The 12,992-nt window shown below is 33.6% G+C and overlaps 1 protein-coding gene and 1 long non-coding RNA gene across 3 annotated transcripts in view; one reads left to right on the top strand and one right to left on the bottom strand.

Annotated features, from left to right (window-relative positions):
* The window catches only part of RpI135 (RNA polymerase I subunit Rpl135), a 45,167-nt gene that overhangs the window by 8,401 nt on the left and 23,774 nt on the right, over positions 1-12,992 (bottom strand). For both annotated transcript variants that reach the window (XM_011051221.2, XM_011051220.2), the window contains exons 11-13: positions 10,521-10,735; positions 10,315-10,453; positions 10,028-10,184 (exon numbers count right to left, since the gene is read on the bottom strand). In XM_011051221.2, coding sequence (XP_011049523.1) covers positions 10,028-10,184; positions 10,315-10,453; positions 10,521-10,735 — 511 coding nt within the window. The remainder of the gene's footprint in view (positions 1-10,027; positions 10,185-10,314; positions 10,454-10,520; positions 10,736-12,992) is intronic.
* Positions 2,394-9,276, top strand: LOC147910093 (uncharacterized). Its single transcript, XR_015544643.1, has 2 exons — positions 2,394-3,939; positions 4,162-9,276. It is a non-coding gene; the product is annotated as an uncharacterized LOC147910093 (long non-coding RNA).

Raw genomic sequence — 12,992 nt, 5'->3', positions numbered from 1 at the left:
AGACTTGTCCTGAACTCTCAGTGGACCTTCCGAGACCACTTTCGTCTTCTCCTGCCAAAGGTTAGATCGATGACCGCGGCATTGGGCAGGTTGACTGCTAACATTGGCGGACCCGACGAATATCGTCGTTGGGTGTATGTCACCGTCGTGTTGTCGATCGTCTTTTATGGGGCCTCTGTTGGGCACAGATAGCTATGAATGATCGGGTCGTTTGCAAGAATGTGGCGTGGCTGCAGCAACTCACGCTTAGAGTTATAAGAGGATACAAAAAGAGAATACATCTCGCACGAGACAGCAGCGCTTACTCACGAGAATGATTCTTTTTAGGTTACTCGCGAACCGCTATCTACGTAGGCAAGAAATCCTGCGGCGGAACGGGATAATAGCGTCGAGAATCCTGACTGTCATTTGCGATTTATGGCGCGATTGAAGGCAGCAGCTGCAGGGCTCCCCCTTGACGCGCCCGGGTTTGTTACAAGAGATACTCTGGTGGGCAGACTGGAATGGGGAGAGCACATGGTGCTTATTACAGTATATACAATAGCGCAACTCTCCTGATTTTATGTTGTCCAAAATGAAGCATGCGCGAAATAAGTGAATTGCCCAGTCATGCCAACATCTAAACTTCTATCTCACTTCTTTCTTTTTCCGTTCTCTTTTTCAGGGTCATTTAAATGTTCGCGTAGTTGAAATACGGATCAGAGAAAGAGATAGAAGAAAAGAAAATCATGATTAGTTTAGTTTAATTAGTTTAGTATAATTAGTTTAATTTAATTTATTGCGAAGCTTTATGAGAAAGACTATATGTTAACAGAGTAATAGATATAAAATATGATACAATAAACTATAGTAGACATAACATAAAATAAAATACAATACAATAGTCATTAGTAGCTTGCAAATGGTTAGGCATCAGCAAAATTGCTGTTACAAAGCCCACCAGCAGCAAAATCGGAAATAAGACAACAATACAATGAGAGGTGAACCATTAACTGAAATCATACACACACACTTGCACGCATGCACGTACGCACGCACGCACGCACGCACGCACGCACGCACGCACGCACGCACGCACGCACGCACGCACGCACGCATGCATGCACGCACCTGCAAATACACTAATTTCGTTAGTCTTACTTAAATACTGAGTGATATGTAAAATTACTGGATTGCTTTCGTTTTAGCTAGAAATCTGCGTTCTATGTGATGCAATTCTAATAATTTACTAAAACGCAAGCAATCTAATAGGAAAACAAGCATCGTATGCTGCAGTCGTTAAATATTTTTACAGCATAATATTTGTATCATACAATATTTATATAATTTTATATTTTCTTATTTTTGTATTTTTTTTTATTTTGCAATGCATTATAAATCTATTTCTTTTATTTTTATTACATTTAGATTATATATATACTTTGATGTACAAACGACCTAGAAAGAGACCGAGAGAGAGAGAGAGAGAGAGAGAGAGAGAGAGAGAGAGAGAGAGAGAGAGAGAGAGAGAGCGGAAAAATAAAGAGCAACTGAGAAAGAAATTCAAATGGCGTTACTAGGGAACTTACTTATTTCGCGCGTGCGCACTCCATTTTGGGAAACATTATCATCAAAGGTACCGACAGAGAATTGCACTATTGTATATACTATGGCCTTACCTTCCACACGACTCAAATCTTGACGGGACATGATTGTTTTGAAACCTATCTCTATGAGATAAATAGGACGCCGATTTGCTTGTAGGGCGGCGGTGGACCGGGAAGGCACACTCTTCTCTATTGTCCTACCTGGACGGCGGAACGGGGTGTGCTCTTCCATAAACTAGGGCTAGATATAGATTTGGAGAGAATATATCTGGTGATGATGGAGGCCATTATGGGCTCTCTCTTAAAATGGACAGTCTTCGCAACGTATTGCGAGACCGTCATAACGAGGAAAGAAGAGACGGAGCGGGCGCATCAAAATGAGGCTCGAAGATGGACACTGCCTGCTCCGGCTGATTTAAGCGGATGTGTATATATTATATATAATTTTTGTAAATACAGCCGAACCTCCGTAAAGTTAACCTCCGTAAAAGTCATGACTTAATCTCCCATATAGTAATCGAGCATACGCTAGCGCATTTGTTTACTTTTACGGAGATCGATCGGTCCTGAGAAATTGCTTCTAAAGAGATTCGACTGTAATTGTATTTGTACCTTAATTAATTAACGTTTATAAATATTATATAGTTCAGTTATAATGCAATAACCCGTAAGCGGTGGGAGCATGACTCTAAAGGTACGAAGGGAGCGTCTTGATATAATACCGATTCTAGAGCGTTCTCAGGGGCGCATGTGTCAGGGGCGCAGTGCTTTCAGAGAGAGTTTTTAGTAGGTAGATGGCCGAGTTAATCCTGCGCCTTGTGCGCGAATAATAACTCGGTTGAGTCCTGCATACTGACGAGCCGTCGGATGCCTTCCCCTCTCCAAGTATAAGTTTTCTCCTTGGGGACCGGTTAGAATTGCTTGGGAATCTTCCCGGAGAGGGACTTTGAAGATTTTCTCTTCCTTCGCAAAACAAAAAAAAAGCAGTAAAACGTAAGCGATAAGCGAATTGATCACAGTTCGTAAGAACCATAAAATAAGCAGTAGCCAATCCAACATGTTTCCTTACTGTTTACGTCTTAAAGTATATCCCCACAATTTGCATAGCCGCATAAACGTATGCATAAAGAAAATTATCCAATCGCATTTCTCCTATAAAAATACACGTAAAATGTGATTGGATAATTTAATTTCTTTATGCATACGTTTATGCGGCTATGCAAGTTTGTGTAGAGCATAGCACAGACTCTTGCATAATGCACAATGCATAGTGCATAAAGGAATCAACCAATCGAAATTCTTTTCCATGAAATGGGAGGAGAGGAAAGATTCTGATCAGTTGATTGACAATATCCTTACTATCTTAAATTTTTGTGTGCCATGAACCTTACTATTACTATATTTAGTCATTTACTAACAATAGACACAGTAAACATCGTGTTTGTACCATTTAAAAAATGGAGTTTCCTAAAGAGCATTTTCGACATACGTTGCTTTTGTTTTTTAATCAGAAGAAAACGATGGTTGAAAATCATAGAATTCTGATAGAAACTTATGATAATGTTGCTCCATCAATCAAGACTTGTGAATATTGGTTCAGACAATTAAAAAATGGTGATTTTAATGTTAAAGGACAAAGATTGCTCGGGGGGGACAACCAAAAAACATTGATGCAGATTTGCAAGCATTATTGGATGAAAATTCAGCACAATCCATTTCAGAACTTGCCAGAAAATTAAATGTTGATCGTACAATACAATTAAACGTTTACATGGAAAAGATTCAAAGAAGGAAAATCGGTTCTACATCAATTATCGAAAAATACCATTGCGAACCGATTGAATATTTGCATTTCATTGATCGCCAAATAAAAAAAGAAAAGTTTTTCGGGTAAATATGTAAATAACGAAAGCCCCCCCCCCTTTCCCCAATGACTTTGACCTCGACATGTTGTCAAGATCATGATCCTGAATAACCCTGAGAAAATTTTAACTGTCAGACGTTACTTGTTAAAAAATTAAATAAACAAAAAAGTTTAAGAAATATCTCATTTCTGATATATAAAATCAAAATTCTCAGATTTAAAATAAATTTTCTATTTTAGAAATGATTTTCTGTGTAAAGTGAGGTTCCACCTTCTTCCTTGCTAAAGGGCACAACTTTCCACGCGATGCGAGTTCCATCCCACCTCCCCTTCTGCTAAGGGACGCACTTTCCGCGAAGCAAGGACTACCCCATCTATCCCCCTGCTTCAGAGGCGCATGACTCCTCGGCAAAAGTGACTTTTACCCCATCTACCCACACCTTTCTTCAAGGACGCATGATTTCCATGCAAAGCGACTTTCACCCATTTGTAAGGCACATGACTTTCCATGCGACTTTCGTATTAGGTGTTGGAATTAATTCGTAGCGTTTTTTAATGAAAGAATGTTATTTATTTCACATGAGCATTAAAAAATACATTAATGAAAGTACTTCCCATCACTTGTAAAACGCTACGAATTAATTCCAACACCTAATACATGTTTCATTTTAATGAAGAGTCGCCATAAAATCATAAATTTTCTGCTTTAAGGCTCCTGACTACTCAGCCAAGAACTGTCTCGCGAAACCAGTAGCCATACTTTCAAGCTCGAATCCATGTGTGCTCACCTTTGGCGCGTCGAGAGTGAACGAGACAGCCAGTTCCTTCTCACATTAGTCGCTTGTTTCAAGCGACCGAAAATGCTTTCTCGGCTGCTCAGCGGCCTCCAGCATATCAATAAGCGGCGACGGATATTCTAAATAACATATAAGTTTTAGTAATAAATTATAGTAATAGTATATCCCTCCCTTTTTTTTTTAATCCAAAATAGTATAAATCATGCTAAAACGCAACAGTTTACAAGATATTTAATTGTTTACGATTTTTCATGCGCGTTATGTATCTCCTTCATAAACTCAACTAGCAAGAATAATTTAGTAGAAGTAGAATTTTACCAGAAAAAAATTATAAACCAGCATTTCTCTTCACGAAAATCTTCGAAAGGTCATCAGAAAAGAAATGCGTATATTCGAGATTCGAGACTTGTGAAGAAAATATGCGAAAAAATCTATAGAATAGTTCCAAAAAGCACGTTTTTCGCTTATAAAACGAAAGATATTAATTGTATGAAAAAAAAATTCACATGAGAAATGTAAGTATTCGAAATACCTACAAAATGAAATGTGGAACATTAAAATTGATCTATTAATTAAGTAGAAAAAGAATTTAAAAAACACCAAAAAAGGCCATTTTTTTCACTCGCTCTCTATTCATTGTGATTTAAACGCAAAGCGTCTTTGAAATTCTCGTAAAATGTAGCCCTCATAATGACGAACAAATCTAGCCCTGAACGAATCTGAAATGTTCATTAGTTTTTACAAAAAGCCATTTGTTCACTAAAAACCTGTCGGAAAACTTAATTTCTTCATTTTTAGCAGTCGCACAGCAATTTACAGAAGTGATTTTTCTTCTTCAAGAGTTGCACTATCACGTACATTTAGTAACAAAACGATTTTTTGCACTTAAACTATTAGAAAGACTTTGAAAGGTGGGTATCTTTTTTTCGAATAAGAAATGGAAGATTTCTGTTAATATGCATCATATGAAATAGCCATGTGAAACATTCGACAGCTGACACTTTTCAATGAATTTAAAAAACAGATTACCCTCCGATTATTAGGAGTCGAGATAACAATTTTTTTTTAAATTACTGGCTCTAATTTTTAAGATTAAGAGTTCCATATGACACAATTTGTCAAGGAAGAATTGAATTTGCTGTTAAAAAATTCTCGAATTTTTTGTTTTACCGAAAAAGTTTATTTAAAACCATTGGAAAATTGAGGAACGCGAAAGTGACAGCGCGCCGAGCGGAGTGAAGAAGATCGGGCCGCTCGGCGACTCGCGCGTATCTAATTTCATGCATTAAAATTGGCTAAATTTACATTTCCTGAACAATAAATTGACGTAGAAATATGATTTTTTTTTATTGTGGGGTAGAGATATAAGCAACTAGCTTAACCAAATGTTTCGCAAAGTAAGAGTGACCATGAAATTTTTAGTTTTCCTGTTCTTAAATTTTTATTTTTTTGGTTTATTACACATTTGAATATGGAATGCATGTCTCATTAATAAAATTTAAGTCACATGATCTATGTTTCTTTATTTGTAATGTGTTACAAAGTATTTAATTGAACAATTATATGTACGGAATTATCAGTACAAAACTTTTTGTGAATTTAATTGCAAATATAACACGTGAACAAATAATAATAAATAATTTAACAAATGTTAGCGTAACTGTTGAAGATATAACACTAACTTTCGCAAATATAAAAGTAAATTAGTGTTATATAAAATAAATATTTTGCAACTATCTTTCTTCAACAGTTACGCTAACATTTAGCAAATTAGTTATTAATTATTTGTTTACGTATGTTACGTATGTCATATTTGCATCTAAATTAAATTAACAAAAACAATTTTGTACTGATAATTTCATTTAATTGTCCACTTTTCAGAATATTAAATAAAGAAACATAGCTCATGTGACTTAAATTTATTAATGAGACTTGCACTCCATATTCAAACGTGATTTTTTAGTAATAAACCGAAAAAATAAACATTCAAGAAAAGGAAAACTAAAAATTTCATGGTTACAATTACTTTGCGAATCATTTGGTTAAGCTATTTATGTATATCTCGTCGAGCTACCCCAGATTTAAAAAAAAATCATGTTTATACGTCAATTTATTGCTGAGAGAATGTAAATTTAGCAAATTTTAACGCATGAAATTAGATACGCTCGAATCGCCGAGCAACCCGATCTACCCCACTCGACTGCGCGCAGGCTTCCCTCGCTCCGCCCGGCGGGCTGCCTCCATCGCATTCCTCAATTTTCCAATGGTTTTCCATTGAAGATATTCCATTTTTTTATAGGAAAAAAAGATACCCACTTTTCAAAGTCATTTTATAATTAACTGCAAAAAATCGTTTTGTTACTAAATGTATGTGATAGTGCAATTCTTGAAGAAGAAAAATCATCCCTGTAAATTGCTGTACGATTGCTCAAAGAATTTTTCGCAAATAAGTTTTCCGCAGACAGATTTTTAGTGTACAAATGGCTTTTTGTAAAAACTAATAAACATTTCAGGCTCGTTCGGAACTAAATTTGTTACGAGAGTTACACTTTACGAAAATTTCGAAGCTTTATGTTTAAATCTCAATAAATAGAGAGTAAGTGAAAAAAAACTTTTTCCGATGATTTTTACTTTTTTTCTATTTAATTAATAGATCGATTTTAATGTTTCACGTCTCATTTAGAGGTATTTCGAATATCTCCATTTTTCATATGGAACTTTTTTCTATACAATCAATATTTTTCGTTTTATAAGCGAAAAAGGTGTTTTTTGCAACTATTCGATTTTTTTCGGATATTTTCTTCACAAGTCTCGAGTCTCAAACATACGCATTTCTTTTCTGATGGCCTTTCAAAGATTTTCGTGAAGAGAAATGCTGGTTTATAATTTTTTTCCAGTAAAATTCTACTTCTACTGAATTATTCTTATCAGTCGAGTTTATGAAGGAGATATGTAACGCGCATGAAAAATCGTAAACAATGAAATATCTCGTCAACAGTTGCGTTTTAACATGATTTATACTATTCTGGATTAATGGGAGGGGTACACTATTATTATAATTTATTAAAACTTATATGTTATTTAGAATGATCCTCGTCTCTTATCGATGCCGTGGACCTCCGAGCGGCCGAGATTGCCAACAAGACTTTTTTCGGTTACTTGAAACAAGCGACTAGTGTGAGAAAGAGTTCCCTGTCTCTTTTATTCTTAGCGTACCAACGGCTTGTGCTTGTATGTGTTACCACACTACGATAAATGATAGAACTTGTAGGTGTGGAAAAGTGACATTTTGATGACGGAACTTATGTTGCATGTCATTTCGTTATTATTTGCTTAATTGTGAACTTGTCTCGTATTTGTCAAAGTCGTAATTATCAATGAAAACTAAAGTTATCTTGAAATTTTATATGTAAAAGCGTATATTTTACTCGTTTCAACAGCTGTTTCAGACCGTGTGTTTCTGTCCGAATATAGGCTCACTTTACGTGCTTTAACGATCATTTACTGATTGTCAAGAGAGGAAAGGGCAGTTTTCATCGATTTTTACAAGTGTTTTAAAGCGATCTCGTCATTTCGTTTCATCCAAATTGTCTGTATTTAAAAATGGCATGCAACATAAATTAATTTCTGTCATTCCTCTCTTCTGACGTCACGATTCCAGCATGGCCGTCGCGACTAGTCAGGAACCTTAAGAACAAAAATGATATAAGAAAATGTTTTTTTAAAGCACAAAATTTTGGTTTTATATATCAGAAATGAGACATTACTTCTTAAACTTTTTTGTTTATACCTTTTTAGCCATCCGACGCTTAAAATTTTCTCAAGGTCATTCAGCGTCATGACCTTGACAATATATCAAGATCATTGGAGTGTGCTCCCCTAATCTACATATTTATTGTTTTTTGTATCGAATTGTTTCTAACGATGAAAAATGTATCTATTTTAATAATCCCAAACGAAAAAAACCATGATCCAGCCCTACCAGCAACATTCACCTTGAGACGCAATATTCATGATTCAAAGGTATTACTGTGTATTTGATGGAATCAAGATGTTGTGTACTATGAACTAGTGAATCACCAGATCGTAAAATTGTCAGATATCCGATATCTGAGAAGGCAATTTTTCGAATATTCGATATTTTCCGGATATCCGACTGGATTCCGAGGCAATGTGTTCCAAAAAAAGAATGAAAAAAAAAGGAGCAAAAGCATCTATATCAAGAGCAACTATATCATAGCGATGATAACTGTAAAGAAAAGAATTGTAATTTTACAGCAATATATAAGGTATTATAGCATTATGAGTATATTTAAGCATATTTATTTATAGAACATTTATATATAATAAAAAAATTAACAATTTAATGATATAAAATTTCAACCCGATATATTCTCGAATACGAATGAATCCGACTATCCGATAAAAATAGTGCTGGATAATACCGAACATCGGATATTTTTAGTACATTACATCCCTACTATGAATTATTAAATCCAAAAGAAACGATCACTGCTGATTACTATCAACAACAATTATACAAATTGAAGCAAGCATTAGATCAAAAACGATTTCCAATTGCGATTAAATGACGCAAAATGATCTTTTTTCAAGACAATGCTCGATCTCAAAATCATTATCAGTGAAACAAACGCTATTAGAGCTGGAATGGGAAGTTTTATCGCATCTCGCCAGACATTGCACTCTCCAGACATTGCAAGCCTAATTTTTACTTATTCCGATCGATGCAACATGCTCTAGAGACGCACTTTCATAATTTCGAAAATATGCGAAAATTTGTTGAAAATTGAATCAACTCCAAAGAAAAATCTTTTTATCATCGCGGAATCCATCTTTTGCCAGAAAGATAGAAAAGTTGTATAAAACGAAGAAAAATATTTTAATTAAGGTATTCGTTCATTATTTTGTTTAACCCTTTACGGCACAGTGTCCCACATATGTGACACCTTTTTAACCTTAGTTTTTTATGATTTTCATACAATTTCTCTAACATATTACTACACTAAAAGGAACATTATCAGTATTTAGAACATCAATTGTTATTAAAAAAAATCGTGGAAACATTTCTATTGTTAGCGAAATGTATTTTATAAATAAACAAACTGAAAAAATTCATTCTTTTTTAACAAGATATATAAATGTGATTGTAACTAATCAATAACTAACTAGCTGAAAATGAAGTCTGAAAGGTTTTTTTGGGTTGCTGATTACAAATCTGAAGTCAAAATTAAAAAATTCAAAATGGCGAATCCAAAATGGCGGTTTCAATGAAACTTGTTACTCGGAGGTTTTCGGGAACACTGATTACGAATCTGGCCTCAGATTTTCAAAATTAAAAATGGCAGATCCAATATGGCGGACTAAAGAGCAAAAAATTGCTTAATTTTACTGAAACTTGTTACTCGGGGATTTTCGCGATCCCTGATTACGAATCTGGCCTCAGATTTTCAAGATTCAAAATGACGGATCCAATATGGTGGACAAAATAGCGAAAAATTATTTGATTTCAATGTAACTTGTTACTCGGGGGTTTTCGGGATCGCTGATTATAAATCTAATCTCATATTTTTGAAATTCAAAATGACGAATCCAAGATGGTGGACAAAAAATTAAAAAATTAATTTTGGGCAGTAAAATGGGGTCAAGTAATTTAAATTTTAATTTTTTAATTTTGATTCAAATTCGCAATAAACGATTCAAAAAATCTATTTGACCTCATTTTACAGCCTCCTAATAATAAAATAAATTCTCTAGTTTACCTATTGTCATACGACTTGGGAAACCATGCGGATTGAATATAATATCGGGGACCATTCCAGTTTCCGTAAACGGTAAATCCTCGACAGGATATAGCCGCGAAAGGATTCCTTTTTGTCCCGCTCTTGACGCAAATTTATCTCCAACGGTGGGATTTCTCTGAAAATTTAATACATTTGAATTAAATACAAATTGTTTAAAATATAAGTGTTTAAAAATATATATTTTACGATGATATACATGCGCGCATGTATACATTTACGTATATATGTATTATAATTGTACCAACAGGAATACGGAATGTAATGCACACTCTTCGCGGATCTTGATTATTTAATGTACCGCATAGCTTTACATTATCGATGTAAGCGTTTTCTGTGCTTCTATATCTTCCAATTACATACTGAGCATTATCGGCATCGTAATAACTGTCAAATACATGAGATTTTTAGAAGATCATAACATGATAATATTGAAGCTACAAGAAGTACTTACGAATAATACGCATCTCCTTCTTTAATAATAATACGTGGTCTAGGTAAACCATCAATATCTATCGTTTTCTCAAGATCAGGTCTCTCTGGGTCACGGGCAAAATAACTCTTTTTATCATTCAAATCAACAAACTCGGACTTATAAATTGTTCCATGTCCGAAACCACGTTCGTATGCAGACTTATTGATGACCATTGCATCTTCCATATCATATCCCTACACAAATTATCAATGTAGAATTAAGAAACAACAAATTGTAGATAAAATTAGAGATTTTAAGTAAGAGATTGGATATCATTTTCACAATTTCTGATTGGTCCGTCCATATTTTTTAGGATCTGCAAGATAAACTAAAATAACTTAAGGAATGGAAGAGTTATTATTCCGTTACTTTTTATAATAACAATTTAGTTACAATAATGACGTTGCAATTTTTTATGATTATAATGATAACTAACTAAATGTTAAGATTGCGCTAAGTTGGGAAAGTCACTTTAAAAAGTAACTTGCATCATTATGCGTTTATTTACTAAAAAAGATAATTTGTAACGAGTAACGTTACTCATTACCCTTTACAAGTAATGACCAGAAAGTAACGAGTTATTTTTTAGTAAAGCTATTAGGTGTTGGAATTAATTCGTAGCGTTTTACAAGTGATGGGAAGTACTTTCATTAATGTATTTTTTAATGCTCATGTGAAATAAATAACATTCTTTCATTAAAAAACGCTACGAATTAATTCCAACACCTAATATTATTTTTGACTCACTTCAAAGGTTCGAAGCTTCGAAAGAATTTGAAGCTTCAAAGTTAACTTCTAATTTTCAAAGTTGATATGTTCGAAGCTTCAAAGTTCGAAGTTTACTTATACATTTATATGGCAAATTTATTCAGGAAATACTAAAATATTATAAATAAAAAGAATTAGTTAACATATATGCATAAAAACTAACATAATATTCTTTAAAAAATTTGGAAGTATTATATAACCTGAATATTACATATTAATAATTAGTGAGACTCGATAAATTTTTCACTTTTAAAAAGATAATGCTTAGTAAAATATAATTAAAAAAAATTGAAAAGGTAAAAATTAATTTATTCTAAATGAACAAGAAATAATAAATTAATATGAATGTTTTGACTTAAGGGGAGAACATGGTTTAGAGAGTCAAAATCTCCATTTTTTTTTGCTTTAATCGATAGTATTACTCTTTAAAAATATATTTGTGAAGTTTTATACCGAAATTCGAAATATTTTTGTAGTTATAGCCTAAGAAACAGGTATGCCTCGCGCAGATATACAGCGAAATCTGCACGATATTGAAAACTTTAAACGCATTTTTCTCAAAATCACTTTTCCGAAATTAGCGTGCAAGATAACTAAAATTATTTGATCAATCGACAATGTCTAAAGTTTTTTAGTTATAATACATAATTGTCAATCTAAATGAACTAAAAACATTTGTTCAAAAATTAATATAAATAATTATTTTAACATAAAAAAGTCGAAATTTTATTTTCAAAATCGTACCTTTTTTTTAAAGTTCCAAAATTCTTACACTTTGATACTTTTATTCTATTTTTTTTTTGTTCATTTAGGATAAAATATTATCTAATTTCAAAAAATTTTTGGATTTTCTGATTCAGGCAAGAATTATAATTTCCATATTGCACACCAATTAACAACGTCTGTGCCGAAGCACAATAATAATATACAACTTGTTGTATTTATTATATAAAAAATTTTGTATTGTTGACATATATAACAAATCACCCCTAGTTTTAAAAAGATCGGCTTCATGGTTTGTTCATAAAAAATTCGCAAAAAAACAGCTACTTCTCAACTTTCTAAAATAGATTCCCCTTTTAAGGCTCCTGATGGCCATGCTGGAATCGTGACGTCAGAAGCGAGGAATGGCAGAAGTTAATTTATGTTACATGCAATTTTTAAAAATAAAGACAATTTGGATGAAACGAAATGACGAGATCGATTTAAAACATTTGTAAAAATCGATATAAAAACTGCCCTTTCCTCCCCTGACTGTCAGTAAATGATCGTAAAAAGCACGTAAAATGAGCCTATATTCGGACAGAAACACACGATCTGACAGCTATTGAAACGAATAAAATATACGCTTTTACATATAAAACTCCAAGATAACTTTATTTTTCATCGATAATTACGACTTTGACAAATACGAGACAAGTCACATTTTCACAATTAAGCAAATAATAATGAAATGATATGCAACATAAGTTCCGTCATCAAAACGTCATTTTTCCACACCTACAAGTTCAGTCATTTATCGTAGTGCGGTAACACACATACAAGCACAAGCCTATGTATGTGCTCGCCGTTGGCTAAGAATGAAAGAGACAGGGAGCTCTTTCTCATACTAGTCGCTTGTTTCAAACAAAAAACCGAAAAAACTCTTATTGACAATCTCGGCCGCTCGGAGGCCCATGGCAT

Source organism: Acromyrmex echinatior, chromosome 3 (assembly GCF_024713525.1).
Source record: "Acromyrmex echinatior isolate Ae372 chromosome 3, ASM2471352v2, whole genome shotgun sequence".
NCBI classification, from domain to species: Eukaryota; Metazoa; Arthropoda; class Insecta; order Hymenoptera; family Formicidae; genus Acromyrmex; species Acromyrmex echinatior.
Note: the sequence above shows the minus strand (reverse complement) of the source record. Positions and strands in the feature narration are given on the sequence as shown.